The 19,318-nt window shown below is 50.7% G+C and overlaps 1 protein-coding gene and 1 pseudogene across 4 annotated transcripts in view; one reads left to right on the forward strand and one right to left on the reverse strand.

The window, feature by feature from the left end:
* Window positions 1–19,318, forward strand: part of Armc9 (armadillo repeat containing 9) — a 125,796-nt gene that overhangs the window by 91,520 nt on the left and 14,958 nt on the right. For all 4 annotated transcript variants that reach the window (XM_059278172.1, XM_059278173.1, XM_059278175.1 and 1 more), the window contains one exon: window positions 14,571–14,675. In XM_059278172.1, the coding sequence (XP_059134155.1) occupies window positions 14,571–14,675 (105 nt within the window). The remainder of the gene's footprint in view (window positions 1–14,570; window positions 14,676–19,318) is intronic.
* On the reverse strand, window positions 11,200–11,673 carry LOC131923230 (ubiquitin-ribosomal protein eS31 fusion protein-like; annotated as a pseudogene).

Genomic DNA, 19,318 nt, shown 5'->3' on the forward strand with positions numbered 1-19,318 from the left:
GCGTGTCCGTGTCCGCCCTGCCGTGTCCGTGTCTGCCCTGCCGTGTCTGCCCTGCCGTGTCCGTGTCTGCCCTGCCGTGTCTGCCCTGCTGTGTCCGTGTCTGCCCTGCCGTGTCCGTGTCTGCCGTGTCCGTGTCCGCCCTGCCGTGTCCGCCCTGCCGTGTCCGTGTCCGTGTCCGCCCTGCCGTGTCCGTGTCCGCCCTGCCGTGTCCGTGTCCGCCCTGCCGTGTCCGTGTCTGCCCTGCGTGTCTGCTGTTGTCCTGGAGGACAGGAGCCTGTCACTGACCGGTGTCCACGCCAGCAGAGGCAGCACAGGAGAGCTTGTATTCAGCACAGCCCTTTGGACCAATCACAGCCCTGGCTTGCAACACAAGTTGTGCCCGCCCGCCCTTGTGCTGGGCCGCAGGAAGGAAGTGCGCTCCTCTGGCCTAGATGGGAATAACTGCAGACTCGTCTGAAGTCCCTGAGGCTTGTGATAGCAGAAAGTCTAGTACCATGGTTCTCAGCATGTGGGTTGCAAACCCTTGGGGGCCAGACAGCCCTTTCACGGGGGTCGCATATCAGATATTTACATTACGATTCATAACAGTAGCAAAATTACAGTTTTGAAGTAGCAACGAAAATAATGTTATGGTGGGGGTCACCACAGCATGAGGAGCTGTGTTAAAGGTCGCAGCGTTAAGCAGGTTGAGAACCCGAGGCTGTGATTTCAGAAGCTGGGCAATTCACTGCAGTCATCCAGTAGGTCCAGGATGTCTGAGGAGTGTCCCAGACAGCAGGCCTAAGTACGGTCTCAGTGGCTCTCTGACTGATCCAACACCAAGGGAGAGTTTAATAGCCAACTAGGGAGTCATGCTGCCCATTCTCCAGTCTTTGCTTACAGGAAAACATATATCATGAGTACTTACAGTAAGACGGTAAGAACTTTCTGGTGAACATGGAAGTGATTTCCACAGTCCCTGTATGAGGAGCCAAGAGGTGTGTGCTGCCCCTTGCCTCTGTCCACACCATGTGTGGTTTCTACAGAGCTGCTCCAAGGCAAGGTCCTTGCCCTCTGACCTCACAGAAGCTTCTGCTGTGGTCACTTCCGGTCCTGTCAAGCCTCCAAGTCACCTCTGATTCTATATATTAAATATATTGCTGGGTCTCGGTCCTCCTGTGGCATCATTAACAGCACTTCCATATTTCTTGCCCTTTTTTGCTTAGAATTGGGAGCAAATTGAGCAGCCGAAGCAGTAAACTTGATGTCAGAAACGGAGTGTAGTCTCCCTGGTTTCTCCTGGTGGCTGGTTATTGAACTGGTCTGGTTGTCACACTGGCCATCAGGAGGCCGGAAGCATTTTGTAAATGAGAAAGTTGGTGTTGATAGCAGCCGGGCACCACCATGAGAGCCCTTAAGGATCCAGAGCCGGCTCACAGCCCAGGCCTTGGCCCAGGCGCAGGAGGACAGCTACTACAGATGGAGACAGGGCCCTCTGCACGGGAAACCTGCAGGTCACAACACCCGCCCCGTCACCTCGGTCCACCCCTGCAAGCTCTCCCATGTGGAGGGCTTTCCTATGTGTTTACAAAGAGTGGGGCTTACAGCTCAGCCCGCTGAGAAGCTGTCTCAGGTTCAGACGCTAGTCAGTCTGTAATTCTTTCAATTCAGGCTGGAGACTCACTTGAGTCCATTCTGCTGCCTGCGCTCTATCTGCGGAATCTGAGTTTTCAGATGCATTGAGTGGTCAACCCTGTTTCTGTTTTCAGGCCAGCTGCTTAGGATCTGGTTTGTCTGGAGTATTATGTATCGAAGCCTCCAGTTAAGAATCTTGTAGTGTCATAAGATCATGGACTGCTGTGGGGAAGCCTCGTCTTAAAGCGTCGATTCATCTCAGCTCAGTGAACTTTTTTTTTTCCTAAGGCATTCTTAATTCTTGGAGTAATTGTTATCACTGCACTCCAGTAACCTGGTACATTCTGCCCCAGAACATAAAGGCAGTAATTTTAGTAAAATTCTCCAACAATGGTATTTAAGACCCACCCTAAAGAGGCATTTATTCTCCAAGCATTTCCTTGTTCACTGTGGATTTTTAAGCACTCTTTTCTGTGGGCATTCATGAGTCGCTCAGAGAAGCTCACCAGGTAACCAGCTCATGGATACATCTGGCTATGAACTTAGATTCCCAGGAAGAAGCCACAGCTGTATTAAAGGTTCTGTGAGGATGATTAACTGATTAGAACTTGGTGGTTGTGAAGAGTTGGAATGTTGCAGATCCGAAGCAAAATGACCCCCTGCTGTCTTCAGCCTCCTTCATTGCCCATCTTTGTGTCTGATGTAAATAATATCGTAACTAACAGGTAAATCCTGTTGGCGCTCCAGCTCCCACCAACCCCCAAGCTAAGAATGTCAGCAGATAGTGTCTGAGACCTGTGGCAGGGGTTTCTCCAAATTGCTGTAACCCACCTGCTAATAGTCCCACCAGCATATTTGGGAAATGCCGTGATTTATGGCTCTGTTTTGTTCTCCAACTATACAAACTTCATACCCATGTTCCTGCTGTGAGATTTGGGGCTCATGATTTCCCGAGCCCTTCACTCTGACTTGTCTCAAGAGTAAACCCTAGTCCTGTGAGGTGAGGGCTGTGCTTTGCATCTGCAGGACACCAAAGTGCGGCCACCACTGCTCTTCCCTTTTGAACTGGGGAAGAGCCACTGTGAAGCAGTACCTGTGAGAGACAGTGCCCTGCCCGTGCTCACTCACACACCTCAGCCGTCCTCCCTGCCCGTGCTCACTCACCTCAGCCGTCCTCCCTGCCCGTGCTCACACACCTCAGCCGTCCTCCCTGCCCGTGCTCACACATCTCAGCCGTCCTCCCTGCCCGTGCTCACACATCTCAGCCGTCCTCCCTGCCCATGCTCACACATCTCAGCCGTCCTCCCTGCCCGTGCTCACACACCTCAGCCGTCCTCCCTGCCCGTGCTCACACATCTCAGCCGTCCTCCCTGCCCGTGCTCACACACCTCAGCCGTCCTCCCTGCCCGTGCTCACACATCTCAGCCGTCCTCCCTGCCCATGCTCACACATCTCAGCCGTCCTCCCTGCCCATGCTCACACATCTCAGCCGTCCTCCCTGCCCGTGCTCACACATCTCAGCCGTCCTCCCTGCCCGTGCTCACACACCTCAGCCGTCCTCCCTGCCCATGCTCACACACCTCAGCCGTCCTCCCTGCCCGTGCTCACTCACTCACCTCAGCCGTCCTCCCTGCCCGTGCTCACTCACCTCAGCCGTCCTCCCTGCCCGTGCTCACTCACCTCAGCCGTCCTCCCTGCCCGTGCTCACACACCTCAGCCGTCCTCCCTGCCCGTGCTCACACATCTCAGCCGTCCTCCCTGCCCGTGCTCACACACCTCAGCCGTCCTCCCTGCCCGTGCTCACTCACCTCAGCCGTCCTCCCTGCCCGTGCTCACTCACCTCAGCCGTCCTCCCTGCCCGTGCTCACTCACTCACCTCAGCCGTCCTCCCTGCCCGTGCTCACACACCTCAGCCGTCCTCCCTGCCCGTGCTCACTCACCTCAGCCGTCCTCCCTGCCCGTGCTCACTCACTCACCTCAGCCGTCCTCCCTGCCCGTGCTCACTCACACACCTCAGCCGTCCTCCCTGCCCGTGCTCACTCACCTCAGCCGTCCTCCCTGCCCGTGCTCACTCACCTCAGCCGTCCTCCCTGCCCGTGCTCACACACACACCTCAGCCGTCCTCCCTGCCCGTGCTCACTCACACACCTCAGCCGTCCTCCCTGCCCGTGCTCACTCACACACCTCAGCCGTCCTCCCTGCCCGTGCTCACTCACCTCAGCCGTCCTCCCTGCCCGTGCTCACTCACTCACCTCAGCCGTCCTCCCTGCCCGTGCTCACTCACACACCTCAGCCGTCCTCCCTGCCCGTGCTCACTCACCTCAGCCGTCCTCCCTGCCCGTGCTCACTCACCTCAGCCGTCCTCCCTGCCCGTGCTCACACACACACCTCAGCCGTCCTCCCTGCCCGTGCTCACTCACACACCTCAGCCGTCCTCCCTGCCCGTGCTCACTCACACACCTCAGCCGTCCTCCCTGCCCGTGCTCACACACACACCTCAGCCGTCCTCCCTGCCCGTGCTCACTCACACACCTCAGCCGTCCTCCCTGCCCGTGCTCACTCACACACCTCAGCCGTCCTCCCTGCCCGTGCTCACTCACCTCAGCCGTCCTCCCTGCCCGTGCTCACTCACCTCAGCCGTCCTCCCTGCCCGTGCTCACTCACTCACCTCAGCCGTCCTCCCTGCCCGTGCTCACTCACACACCTCAGCCGTCCTCCCTGCCCGTGCTCACTCACCTCAGCCGTCCTCCCTGCCCGTGCTCACACACACACCTCAGCCGTCCTCCCTGCCCGTGCTCACTCACCTCAGCCGTTCTCCCTGCCCGTGCTCACTCACTCACCTCAGCCGTCCTCCCTGCCCGTGCTCACTCACCTCAGCCGTCCTCCCTGCCCGTGCTCACACATCTCAGCCGTCCTCCCTGCCCGTGCTCACTCACACACCTCAGCCGTCCTCCCTGCCCGTGCTCACTCACACACCTCAGCCGTCCTCCCTGCCCGTGTTCACTCACACACCTCAGCCGTCCTCCCTGCCCGTGCTCACTCACCTCAGCCGTCCTCCCTGCCCGTGCTCACACACCTCAGCCGTCCTCCCTGCCCGTGCTCACACACACACCTCAGCCGTCCTCCCTGCCCGTGCTCACTCACCTCAGCCGTCCTCCCTGCCCGTGCTCACACACACACCTCAGCCGTCCTCCCTGCCCGTGCTCACTCACCTCAGCCGTTCTCCCTGCCCGTGCTCACTCACTCACCTCAGCCGTCCTCCCTGCCCGTGCTCACTCACCTCAGCCGTCCTCCCTGCCCGTGCTCACACATCTCAGCCGTCCTCCCTGCCCGTGCTCACTCACCTCAGCCGTCCTCCCTGCCCGTGCTCACTCACACACCTCAGCCGTCCTCCCTGCCCGTGTTCGCTCACTCACCTCAGCCGTCCTCCCTGCCCGTGCTCACACACTCACCTCAGCCGTCCTCCCTGCCCGTGCTCACACACCTCAGCCATCCTCCCTGCCCGTGCTCACTCACTCACCTCAGCCGTCCTCCCTGCCCGTGCTCACTCACCTCAGCCGTCCTCCCTGCCCGTGCTCACTCACACACCTCAGCCGTCCTCCCTGCCCGTGCTCACTCACCTCAGCCGTCCTCCCTGCCCGTGCTCACACACCTCAGCCGTCCTCCCTGCCCGTGCTCACTCACCTCAGCCGTCCTCCCTGCCCGTGCTCACTCACACACCTCAGCCGTCCTCCCTGCCCGTGCTCACTCACCTCAGCCGTCCTCCCTGCCCGTGCTCACTCACTCACCTCAGCCGTCCTCCCTGCCCGTGCTCACTCACCTCAGCCGTCCTCCCTGCCCGTGCTCACTCACACACCTCAGCCGTCCTCCCTGCCTGTGCTCACACACATTTGACAGTCAAAAAGTGGAGCCTGTGTCGCTTGCTGTTAGCAAGCACTGTGCCTTGTAGGAGCTTTCCTATGTCCCCCAGCATGTGGGGGTTCCTCTGTAGCCGCAGCCTCAGGCTTCTCTGCCAGCACTAACTTCTAGAGCATGGCTGGAACTGCAGTTAGCTCTGGGTTTGTTTGTTTGTTTGTTAATTGAAAATAGATTTTTTTTTTTTCCGAGACAGAGTTTCTCTGTGTAGCTTTTCGCCTGTCCTGGAACTCACTCTGTAATCCAGGCTGGCCTCGAACTCACAGAGATCCGCCTGCCTCTTCCTCCCGAGTGCTGGGATTAAAGGCATGCACCACCACCGCCCGGCTGAAAATAGATTTTTTAAAATAAAGTATATCCTGATTATGGTTTCCCCTCTCCCAGATCCACACCCTTTCTATCTCTCCTTGGAAAACAAATAGGCATGTAAGGAGTAATAATAAAAGAAAATAAGATATAACAAAAGTAAGCAAATCAGAACAGGACAAAACAACCAAACAAGAAAAAGAGCCAAAGAAAAAAACACAAGAGCCGGGCGGTGGTGGCGCACGCCTTTAATCCCAGCACTCGGGAGGCAGAGCCAGGCGGATCTCTGTGAGTTCCAGGCCAGCCTGGGCTACAAAGTGAGTTCCAGGAAAGGCGCAAAGCTACACAGAGAAACCCTGTCTCAAAAAAAAAAAAACAAAAAAAACAAAAAAAACAACAACAAAAAAACAAACAAACAAAAACAAAAAACAAAAAACAAAAAAAAAACCCACAAGAAATGCTTGTAGACCGAGTCACATACTCGCACACACACAGGGATGCCGTAAAAACACAAAACCAGAAGCCATCGTATATGTGCAAAGGGCCTGTGAGGCTTTAACAAAAGCCCTGACATAACATTAGGAGGAAAAGAACCCAAGGAAGCCATTGAGTTCATTTGTGTTGGCCATCTACTGCTGGATATGGGGCCTACCCTTAAGAGTAGTTTGTTTCTCCAGTGAGGCTCCCTTGGAGAATTCCAGCTTTTCATCTGCAAGTGGTTCCCAACTAGAAATAGCTTTCGGGTTAGGGACTGGGGCATGTGTTCACTTCTCATTTCAATTCTAGGACTCCATCTGGTGCAGACCTGTGCAGACCTTGTGCCCTGCCATAGTCTCTGTCAGTTCATAGATGCCCTGTTGTGTCTAGAATGCTTTGTTTCTTTGGTGTCCTCCATCCCCTCTGGCTCTTCCACCTCCCCTCCCGGCAGGGTTCCCTGAGTCCTGAGAGAAAGCCTTTGATGGAGACATTCCTTTGGGGGCTGAGTGTTTCAAGGTCTTTTGTTCTGCATGTTGTCTAGCTGTAGGTCTGTGTATTTGTTCCCATCTGCTGCAGGAGGAAGCCTCTGATGATGGATGAACAAGACATGGATCATAATTTCCCCTTCTGATTCTGAGATACCTCACTCAGGATGATTTTTCTTGTAATTCCATCCATTTACCTTCAGTTTCATTTTCAATGCTGAGTAATGTTCCATTATGTAAATGTACCACATTTTATTTATCCACCCTTGTCGGGCATCTAGATTGTTTGCAATTCCTGGCTCTTATGAATAGAGCAGCAATGAACATGGTTGAGGAAGTGTCTCTGTGGTAGGATGAAGCATCCTTTGGGTATGTGCTCAGGAGTGGTATAGCTGGATCTTGAGGTAGATCAGGTCCCAGATTTCTGAGGAACTACCACATTGCATTCCTACTAGCAATGGATGAGTGTTCCCCTTACTTCACATCCTCACCAGCAAGAGATGTCGTTTGTTTTATTGACTTAACTATTCTGACAATTGTAAAATGGAATCTCAAAGTAATTTTGACTTGCATTTCTCTGATGGCTAAGAATGTTGAACATTTCTCTTTGTTTGTTTGTTTGTTTGTTTGGTTGGTTGTTGTTTTTTGTTTGTTTGTTTTTTGAGACAGGGTTTTCTCTGTGTAGCTATTAGAGCCTATCCTGGAACTCACTCTGTAGATCAGGCTGGCCTCGAACTCACAGAGTGGGCCACCACCCCCTGGCTATGTTGAACATTTCTTTAAGTGATTCTCAGCCATTTAAGTTTTCTCTTTTGAGAATTCTCTGTTTAGAATTGTACCCCATTTTTAATTGGGTTGGTGTTTTTGTTTTTGTTTTTGTTTTTGTTTTTTGAGTTCTTTATATATTTTGGATATTAGCTCTCTATTGGATAGAGGATATAGTTGGTAAAAATCTTTTCCCAGCTGGGTGGTGGTAGCGCATGCCTTTAATCCCAGCACTTGGGAGGCAGAGGCAGGTGGATCTCTGAGTTCGAGGCCAGCCTGGTCTAAAGGTTGAGTTCCAGGACAGCCAGGGCTGGCTACACAGAGAAACCCCGTCTGCGGGTGGCGGGGGGGTGGGGTGGGGGGGTGGGGGGTGGGGAGGACCTTTTCTCATCCTGTAGCCTCAGCTCTGGCACTGACAGGCTGTGCTTTCTGGCGGGCACAGCTGGCTCTGCAGCCAGCACTGCATCCTTTCCCCGAGGTGTGCCTCTCAGAAGTCCCGACGGTGACTGCTCCGTTAGCTCCACAGTTCCACGGCTTTTTAGAAAAAGCAAAGGACTTAAGAAATATCCTCAGTTGACGAGTCATGATTTTAAAGGAGGCAGCCAGGTGATCCCATTTACAAACATACAGAAAAGTGGAGGCATCTACAAGAATCTCATCTTCCTGAATTAGAACCTCAATACAGAACTCTAAACCAAGGACATTTTGCATGAACAGTGTGTTCCCAAGATCACAGATAGTATTTGCTTGCATGTTGCAGTAGAGAAACTGAGGCAGAGGAAGCAGCTTCTCCACATTGTAAGTAGGTCAGCCGTGAGCCCCTGGTCTTTCTGTCGTGCTAACGTCATTAAGCTGCAACTTACGGAATTCTCCTTAATGTGATGTGCACGTTAGCCACCACATGCAGAACCTGTCCTGTTTTGGAAGGTTGGAGAGAGTTATCAATTAGCAAAATACCTGATTATAAAGTACTTTCAGGGCTGGGAGTGTAGCTCAGTTGGTAGAATGTTTATGTAGTATGCACAAAGCCATGGGTTCAAACCCCAGTACCATATACATCAGGTATGGTGATACATACCTATAATCCTAGGATCAAGGCTAGCCTAGGCTACTTAAACCCTGTCTTTAAAGGGGGTAGGAGAAGCTGGAGAGATGGCTCAGTAAGAATGCATATTGTTCTTACAGAAGACCCAAATTGAGTGCCCAGCTCTCACACTGGGCTAGGCGGTTCACAGCCACATTTAATTCCAGCTCAAGAAGGCTCCACGGGTACCCACATTCACACGCACATGCATATGCATGAATGCGCACGCACGCACGCACGTGTATACACACACACACAAAGTTTTTATTTTTTTATTTTATTATTTATTTATTTATTTTTTGGTTTTTCGAGACAGGGTTTCTCTGTGTAGTTTTGGTGCCTTTCCTGGATCTTGCTCTGTAGACCAGGCTGGCTTCGAACTCACAGAGATCCACCTGGCTCTGCTTCCTGAGTGCTGGGATTAAAGGCGTGCGCCACCAACACCCTCCTCCCCCTCCCCCCACCCCACCCCCCACCGCCCCCAGCTAGTACTTCCAATTTTTAAAAAAGCTTTTAACTTGTTACTTTTAAAAACAAAAATTGGCTGAATATTTAAGTGACTCTCTTACCAGCTTGCTTTGTAGTCATTGCAGTTAAGGAGTGCTGTTGGCAAGTTTGGGTACATATAGGTTGATTTGCAAGTGAATGGGTCTTACATATGTTCTTGTTGTCCCGGGGAAAGCAATACTTCTGCAGGTATTGGCTGAGGTCAGCCATTGAGTTTCTTTGTCTTTGAGGTGGAATGTGGACTTTGGTTGTTTCTTAGTGTTTCATTTTCCCTCTTGGCAGGGAAGTGGTGTATCACCAATACCTCATGAAACTGTGATTCACATGCCCATTTCCAGCTGAGGCCTCCAAGGCTTGCTCCCTAGAGAGGAGGTGAAATACTACCTGGTCCACATGCCTGCCACTCACCAGACCGCAGAGCCCGCTGCCTTGGTTCCCAAGGAACAGTCACTTTCCTGAAATAATCACATAATGTACACATGCTATTTGATCCCTAAGGTGTTGCTATTTTTGTAAACTCAACTCCAAGCCAGGCACCATAAATCTTACCCCTCCCAGAGGTAACCCTGGACTAGGGGTTTGTAGATAGCATTACCTTTTGGGAACTCCGAGTGAAATTTCAGGATGACGGGTCATCTGGTGGTGCTTGTGGCTTTCCTCACTGTGAAGACTGGATCCGGGCCTAGACCAAGCTCACAGCAGTGACGAGAGCCTGCTTTCTGGGTTGGACAAACATGGATTCTCGACCTGTTATTAGACAAAAACAGGAAAGAGAAAAGAATGAACCTGTGGATTCCAGACTATAGTCCTGGCCCGTCCTCCCTTCACTCACTGTACCCTGTGGAGTGGTCACAGCCAGATACCAGGAACCCTGGGTCCTTAAGAGACCGAGGCAGTCCACACTCCTCTCTGTTCATAAACAGATGTCTTCAGTCAGCCCTTGGTGTCCACACTCCTGTTCACACACAGCCTAGTGATGTCTTCAGTCAGCCCTTGGTGTCACACATTTCCTGTTCATACACAGCCTAGTGATGTCTTCAGTCAGCCCTTGGTGTCACACATTTCCTGTTCACACACAGCCTAGTGATGTCTTCAGTCAGCCTTTGGTGTCACACATTTCCTGTTCACACACAGCCTAGTGATGTCTTCAGTCAGCCTTTGGTGTCACACATTTCCTGTTCGTACACAGCCTAGTGGTGTCTTCAGACAGCCCTTGGTGTTCACAGATTCTGCACCTGAAGTTTCAGCCAATCACAGATCAAAAATACTCATGGGAGCCAGACAGTAGTGGTGCATGCTTTTATTCCCAGCACTGGTGAGGCAGAGGCAGGTACATACATCTCTGTGAGTTCCGGGCCAGTCAGGACTGTTACACAAAGAAACCATCTCGAAAAAAAAGTAATACTCATGGGGAAATTTGCATTTGTCCTGAATACATAAAGACATTTTCTTCTTCTTTCTTTTTCCCAGGCAGTGTAGTGAGTGTTTACTGTATCTCTTACAGTGTTCTTTTGTCAAAAATCAGTTGAAAGCTGGCCAGGTACAGTGAAGTGGACTTGTAGTCTTAGCTGTTTAGAAGGATCACTTGAATCCAAGAGTTCAAGACCGTGCAGTGCAACATGGGAGGGTTCCAGACTCAAAAAAAGAAAGAAAAACAAACAGTCTGTTGGGAACGTTTGAGTAGGTCTATTTCTGAGTCCTCCTCTGTTTTTAGTGAGTCTGTCTGCCCATCTTCCAGCAACACAATCTGGAATACTCTGGCTGTGTGGTAGCTCCTCTCCTGTCCTACTTTTTCAAAATTGTCTTAGCCTATGGGGCTTCATCTGCCTTCTCACTTGCTGGCACTTAAATGTGCCCTACACCCAGCTAAGAATTAAATCTTGGATGAATTTTGTTTTTGTCTGTTTGTGTTTTGTTGTGTGAGACAGGGTCTCACTATGTAGCCCTGAATGGCCTGAAACTCAGGGCTGTGGCCAGGCTGGCCTTGTAACTCACAAAGGAACCACCGACCTTCCTGCTGGGCATTTATTTTATTTTTTCCCTGTCTTTTTATTTATCCATACACAATTCCTTGTCTTCTGGTTTGGTGAAGCAGTACGTCAGACAACACTTGCCACAGTAATGTCTGTCAAAGTGGCTAGCCATGAAAACTCCAGCACCACACTCATCAGAAGCACACTGTGGACGAAGGCAACTAATTCTGTCATTTTCGTCCATCTTACAGTACTTCTGCACAGCCAACTTAGCCTTTTTCTGTTGTGCTGCTTCTTCTTGGGAGTGGTGTAAGATTTCTTCCTTTTCTTGGCATAACCACAAAGTCTCAGCACAAGATGAAAGGGGGACTCCTTTTGAATGTTGTCGTGAGACACAGTACGGCCATCTTCCAGCTGCTCACCAGCAAAGATCAGGAGGAATTCCTTCCTTATCCTGGATCTTGGCCTTTACATTTTCTATAGTGTTCGAGGCTTCAACCTTGAGCGTGATGGTTTTCCCTGTAAGGGTCTTCACGAAAATCTCCATCTTGCTGGGAGGTGGTGGCACATGCCTTTAATCCCAGCACTCAGGAGGGAGAGCCAGGCGGATCTCTGTGAGTTCGAGGCCACTCTGGTCTACAGAGTAAAATCCAGGACAGGCACCAAAACTTCACAGAGAAACCCTTTCTCAAAAAATAAAAAAAAATTTAAAAAAAAAAAAGAAAGAAAGAAAATCTGCATCTTGGCGGTGGTTCCACCATATATGGCGGATCAGAAAGCTGGGCATTTATTTTAAAGTCATCATAAGACACAAACAACCAAAACAACTTGACTGGGAAGTCCAAGGCTCACAGTTGCAATTGAACAGAACTTGCCAGAAACTTGGTCTGGCCCAGGGTGAGCCACACCATCCCCTTTCTCCTACCTCCTACCCGACAAACAAGCACTGCCGGAGTGGAAGGCCAGGTGGCCCAGGGTGGGGACAGGATGACACAGAAATGTGTAGCATGAATCTTAGAGAGTCTTATTAATAAAATCAAACCCAAGGCCAGTTATTGGGGTGAATGCTGGTAGATCAGAGAGACAGAACAAGCCACAGCTATCTCACCTTGCCAATTCCTCAGCTGGTCTTGTACCTCAGACTGGAGGCCTCTGAGTCTTCATCCAGAATGGGTCTCAGCTGAATTGCTGCTCCAAAGCCTGAATGCTTAACTAGCCAAAAGCTTAACCAGCCAAATGCTGCTAGTTTCTGGTCCTCACGCCTTATAAACCTTTCTGCTTTCTACCACCACTCCCTGGGATTAAAGGCTGCTTTCTGGGATTAAAGGCATGAGTCACCATGCCTGGCTGTTTCCAATGCGGCCTTGAACTCACAGAGATCCAGAGGGATTTCTGTCTCTGGAATGCTAGGATTAAAGGCGTGTGCTAACATTTTCTAGCCTAAGTATCTTGTGGCTTTTCTGTTCTCTGACCCCAGATAAGTTTATTAAGGTACACAATATTTTGGGAAACACAATACCACCACAGAAATGCCTCTGTGGGGGCTTATGTATGTACCTCTGAGGTAGCCTTGTCGCAAGGCCCTGCCCCTTCACCCTCCCCCTGCTGGTTTACAGGGATCAGACACTGACACAAGTCACCTCAGTACCCCCTGAGGACAGACTCAACACCGAAGGTGTCCAGACTTTTGGCCTCACTGGGTTCCAGATGGATAACCCCCATTATTTCTGTGGCTGTAGGCAGATGGTTCAGAGTCCCTCCTAGGCTTCTACTAATATCTCTAGCTAGAAGGGACAGGATTGCCTCATTATTACTCGTCACTGGCAGGAGACACCAATTCACTGTCACTTGGGCAGCCTTTGTTCTGTCTGGTATCTACTCACTGAGCAGTGGGGGACTCTGCACTGCCCAACACAGATGAAATGCCCCCTGCATGGCTTTCTCCAATACACCACGTAGAGATGAAGATGCGTCATCAGTCTTGGAGGGCAGAAGCCCGAGAATTAGAGGCCCTTGCTGGCATGGTTGGACACTGGTCACAGTGTTTTCTGAGGTAGTTATTTTCTAGAACATGTCTGACCTCTTAGTGCCGCCTTTCTTGTCTCTTGGCTAGAGAGAGCAGGCTTCAGAGGAGCTTGTCTTTCCCGTTGACTTCTGTTGCTGGCTTCTTGGGCACCAAGTCTGACAGGTGTAAGGCCCCTGCCGCTCCAGAGCTTTCTCTCCATCTCCAGGGTCTTGTGGGTTTGTAGCGTCAGGGTTAGTCGTACTTGACAGCAGGAGAAGGGGAGGTATACCCACCATCTTTCCCAGAAGCAAAACCTCCTTCTCTGTTTGCTGAGTTGCCCTGTTGTCTGTTGTGAGTCTAACTGAAATTCTCATTGTCAGCTGGATGCTGCACTGACTGCTCCCTTGGGTTAGGAGTACCTTCACCACATCCAAGCCTGAGTCACTGATAGACTCACTGATATAGCAGCCGTAGATAGTTTTCAGGTGCCTTGTTTGGCCAGTCCTCCGCTGGCACCTCCTCTTGGACTTGCAGGGTTATCTCCTTTGCCACTGGTTGACTCGTGAAGGTGATAGACCTCAGAGCCACAGTGGTGTGTGTGCATTTTACTGCAACGTTTTCCAAACGTTAATGTGTTTGTTATTTCACTCTCGGTGTGTGTGTGTGTGTGTGTGTGTGTGTGTGTGTGTGTGTGTGTGTGTGTGTGTTGGAGCACATGTGTGATGTGAATATATATGTCCATGTACAGAGGCCAGAGGATGGCAATGGGTGCCCTTTATCACTCTATCTTCATTCTTTTGAGGCAGTCTCTCCCTAAACCTGGAGCTCTCCTTTTTTGGTCTAGGCTAGTAGCCAGCAAGCCCCAGTGATCCCCTTGTCTCTGCTGTCTTCCCTTCTGCCACACTGAGTTACAGGCATATGCAGGACGACACCAGCTTATCACGTAGGTACTGAGATCTGAACACAGCTCCCCATGGTTACAGAGCACTCAACCATTGAGATAAGCCATCTCTCCCGGCCCATTTTCTTACTCAGTAACTGAGACCAAAGTGCTGAGTCTTCTTATGACCTGCAGACACTGGAGAACAAGCCTGTCATGTACCACCCCACAGCCTCACAAGGCCTGTGTATGCGGAAGTGTTTCCCAGTTGTTGATGAGCCGACTGCTTGGCCTTTGACTTGATCCCTTGCCCTCTCCGAGACAGAGATGGTTCTGCTGTGAGGGCTACCAAGGGGCCTAGACCTCTTCGTGTCTGCAGCTGTGGAAGTACCTAGCTTCCTCAGGGGTTGTCAGCTCTGCTCCTTTGTCTTTATGGAGGGGTTGTGAGCAGGGGACAGATAGCTTCTGGGACCTCATTTCCCAGCAGCTGTCTGTACACTCTGGGGGGAGTGTGGCTGAGTGGGTATCCCAAACTCTCACCCTGTCTCCCTTGAAACAGGAGGATCATGACATCATGGAAGCTGACCTGGACAAAGATGAACTGATCCAGCCCCAGCTTGGAGAACTCTCAGGAGAGAAGCTTCTAACCACAGAGTACTTGGGAGTAAGTACACATGCCAGAGGTGTCCTGGAACAGGATGGGCAGAAGGATAGGCATGATTTAATGCCTTCAGTAACACAGGGTTCTGTAGTTCAGCTTTCTATAGGCCCACATTGGAGCACTAAAGTGTTGTTGGTTGTTTCTGTCCTTTTGGAGGCCCACCACCCAGCTCCCAAATAAATCACACACGGAAGCTTATTCTTAGTTATAAACATCTGGCCTTAGCTTGGCCTGTTTCTTGCCAGCTTTTCTTGACTTAAACTGTCCCATCTGTCTTTTGCCTCTGGGCTTTTACCTTTTCTTACTTTTGTGTATCTTACTTCAACTCTTTCTCCGTGGCTGACTGGGTGGCTGGCCCCTAGCATCCTCCTCTCCTTCTCTTGCTCCTTGATTCTTTTCCCAGATTTCTCCTATTTATTCTCTCTGCCTGCCAGCCCTGCCTGTCCTTTCTTCTGCCTTGCTATTGGCCATTCAGTTCTTTATTAGACCATCAGGTGTTTTAGACAGACACAGTAACACAGCTTCACAGAGTTAGACAAATGCAACATAAACAAAAGTCACACACCTTGAGATCATATTCCCCAGCAGGGTTCAGGCTTGGGCTATGAAAAGACCTGTGTTAGCCAGTTGCTCTCAGGGCCTGAAGAGCCTTGGAGACCTGTCACAGATAGACCTGCTGGTGTATGGAATTGGAGTTGGGGAGAAATAGAAATAAAAGGGCTGCCAGGCGTCTTTATGATGTCTGCAGTGTCACCCATGGTCCCAGTCATCACCAGCTGAATCTTTCCATTTCCATTTTGTGGCAGTTTGAATGTAATTGGCCCCCATAATTGGCCATAGGGAGTGGCACTGTTAGAAGATGTGGCTTTGTTGACGTGGGTATGGCCTTGTTGGAGGAAGTGTGTCACTATGGGGGTGGACTTTGAGGTTTCCTATACTCAGGATACCACCAAGTGTCTCAGTCAACTTCCTATTGCCTGCAAGATGTAGGACTCTCAGCTACTTTTCCAGCACCATGTCTACCTGCAAGCTACCATGCTCCCTGTCATGATGATAATGGACTGAACCTCTGAATCTGTAAATGAGCCATCCCAATTAAATGTCTTCCTTTATAAGAGTTGCTATGGTCATGTTGTCTCTTCACAGCAATAGGAATCCTAACTGGTTTCTGGACACATATGTTAATTAGTTTGGATCTTTCAACACAGAAGTAGTGGCTAAAGTTCAGCAGGCAGGGTAAGAGTAGGCACACAGCCAGGGTTCTCCTGCATGTAAGGCATGAGAGAAGGAAGAGGGACTCTGTGGTAGTTTGAATGTATTTGGCCCCCATTGGCTCATAGGGAGTGGCGCTATTAGGAGGTGTGGTCTTGTTGGAGGAGGCTGGATGATACATGCCTTTAATCCAGACCTTGAGGCCGGAGGACACACTTTTAATCGGGGCCACACCTTCTGTTGGAAGTGTGTCAGTACGGGATGGGCTTTGAGGTCCTTTTCTCAAGCTTCCCTCAGTGTGACAGTCAGTGGACTTCCTGTTGCCTGTGAGTCAAGATGTAGGACTCTCAGCACCACGTCTGCCTGCATGCCACCATGCTCCCCGCCATGATGGACTGACCCTCTGAACTGTAAGCTGCCTCCTCAATTAAATGTTTTCTATATACGAGTTGTCGTGGTCATGGTGTCTCCTCACAGCAATAGAAACCCTAACTAAGACAGGCCCTAAGGATACAATTCAAAACGCCAGAGGGGACTGCGGAGAACCTGAAGAATGCAGTGTCTTGGAGACAGAAGAGTGGCCAATGGTGTCATCATCTGCCATAGGGCCAGAAACTGCCCTCTGAGAGATCCTTGGTAGCGTTGATGCTCAGCCAACTCGAGGAGCCACTGGCTAATAACCAGGCAGACAAACAGGAAGGAAGAAGGCTGGAGGTGCATCAAATGCTCTTAGCATGCCTGAGGCCCTAGGCTGAACTGCCAGCTCCAAAACTGATGTCTCGGGGTGTCAGAGAGCAGATGCATAGGCAGATACATGCTAACATGCAAGCTTTTGGAAGGGAGGAGCAATTTCCAGGGATATGAACCAAACTAGACTGAAGCCCTGGGCTGGCTGGCTGAGCACACCATTATTTTTCAGACAAGCTGTTGGTTCTTTGAAACAAAAGGTTGGCAGAGCCAGTTACGTGGATCCTAAAATCTCCAAATAGGTGAGCTAGAGAGGAAGACTAGAGCCAGCCTCTCAACAAGGAACAGGCAAAGCCAGAGGCCCAGGAAGAGGAATGTGGCACGGTCACGTGACCTGATCCTTGACAGGAGCAAATGGAAGTAGAAAATACCTGTCCATGCCCACTACCACCCCCAGCTAGGCCCTCATGCCCTCATTAGGAGCTGCTCTCCCTGATGACCTGTCCTCATGTCCTCCCATCATGCGAGGACCCTCCCAAGGACTCTGGACTAGATGGCAGTGTATACCAGTAGAATCTGAGGTTGAGGGACAGCCAGGGGTCACCTCATGGAACTCTGTGGGTCGTGGCATGTGGAGTTTAAGCTGCATAGGCACTAGGAAACTATAGGAGTGAGAGTGGGAAGGATTCCGGTGATTTCTATTTTAACAGGGTCTGGGGATGTACTCATTTGACAGAGTGCCTCCCTAGCATGTATGAAGTACCTAGCATGCATGAAGCCTTGGGTTCCATTCTAAACACCACATACTTGTAATCCCAGCACGGAGGAGGTGGAGGCAAGATCTCAAGTTCAAAGTCATCCTCAATTACATGTGAATATAAATAAGTAAATAAAACGTATCAACTTAGAGTCACACTGTGGCTACTATGTGTAAATGGACTTGGGGTCAAGAATGGAGAGAAAGAAGTAAGTAATTGAAGAAACTGGAGGAAGGCCAGCTGCTGCCACCCAGTTAGGAAAAGGTCTGCTGGACGGAACCCACTCTTGTCCTCAGAATGTATCATGGAGCAGAGGAGCCCGGCTGGCTGTGGAGGCTCGCTTCCTGCTTGGTCAATGCAGTGATGCTTCCAGCGGTCAGGAGGTGACCAGCCAGGGCCTCCAAGTTGCTGGTGACACTCCTGAGCTATGACTAGACGTTTTGTTTCCCTTGGGGAGCATCCTGGCTTCTGAGAGGCTTGACTGCATGACAAGACATGATTCTTCAGAGCGTCTGCAGGACCCTCTACTTCAGAAGCAGGTGACCAGAAGAGGCCAGTAGGCGGGGCTTCTCTGCAGGGCAGGACAAGAACATCGTGTCTGTGCCTCCAACTCTACAGTACTCAAATTCCAGCATAGGGATTAATTGTGATTTTATCAGACATAAACCTAAATACAACCTTCAGTTAACTTTTTTGGCCCCACTACATAGTATACTGCTGTGGGTGAGGTCTTATGTAGATATAATGACAGTTTTTAACAACAAAACCTGAGGCAGAGCATGCTGGGACTGCCAGTTTGGTTGAACACTGGTGAGGTGCTTTCAATTAGTAACCACAGATGATGGGCACTTGGAAATGGTATCATTTCACCATAACCCACACTCAGAACCTCCTTAATGCATGTATATCCCTTTTACTATAGAGGGAATAGTTTTGGAGCCCACAGAAAAGGTCCACACACTCTTGCTTCTCTCGTTGGTGTCTGTTACCACTGTGTGGAGCAATGAGCTGTCAGAATGAGGACAGAAAGACTTGCTTATATAGAGGTGAAGGCCGAGGGCATCCATTTCCCATGGCTGCAGGAACAAAGGACCACACACTGGCTGCCTTAAAACAGACATGTATTCTGTCATGGTTTTGGAGGGCAGAGGTACAAACTCCAGGTTCAGGCAGGGCTGGGCTGCCCCCAAAGCTCTGAAGGAGACACCTTCCTTGATTCTTCCAGCTCATGGTGGCCCCAGATGATCCTTGGCTTGTGGCCACACCACTCTGATCTCTGCCTCCATCTTCAGGGGCCTTCTTGATTTCAAAAATCCTTAATTGTATCTGCAAAGATTCTTTTTGCAAATAAAGTCATGTTCACAGGTTCCAGAGTCAGAGCATGCATGAATTTTTTGGAGACCTCTTTTGAGCCCCTACCCCAGGCCACCTCAGGAGCTCATCATAGAAACATCCTTATTGAAATCATACATACAACTCAGTTTGGGGCAGAGCTGTAGCCACTGAGGCCACTTGTGCACTCCTGGTGCTCCCATCCTTCATAAAATTACCCTAAGCTGCTCCTCTTCACCCAGACCTGTGACCCAAAACTGCCAGCCTGCAGTCTGTGCATTCTGGGCCAGGAATTTTAAAAGCGGAGGTCTTGTCTTGCACTTTACACTTATGGTGCATAAAGGACTTAATGTCACAGCTCATAACTGCATGTGCCAGCCAAATGAGGGGGATTAAACTGCATTGGTGACTTTACTGTGACCGAGTAGCTGACAGAAGCAGCTGACGGGAGCAAAGGTTCGTTTTGGCTCACAGTTCAGGGGACACAGTCCCGCTTGGCATGGGCTCTGGTGGCTGCCGTAACTTGGTCCGTGGCAGCAGGACCTTGTGGCATGGCTTGTTCGTGCTGTTGCCATCAAGAAGTGAAGGGCTAAACTAGAAGCAGAACTAAGCTGTCCTTCAGGGCCCGCCCCGGCCAGCTGGGGACCATGAGCCTGT

This window comes from Peromyscus eremicus, chromosome 13 (assembly GCF_949786415.1).
Source record: "Peromyscus eremicus chromosome 13, PerEre_H2_v1, whole genome shotgun sequence".
Lineage (NCBI taxonomy): Eukaryota > Metazoa > Chordata > Mammalia > Rodentia > Cricetidae > Peromyscus > Peromyscus eremicus.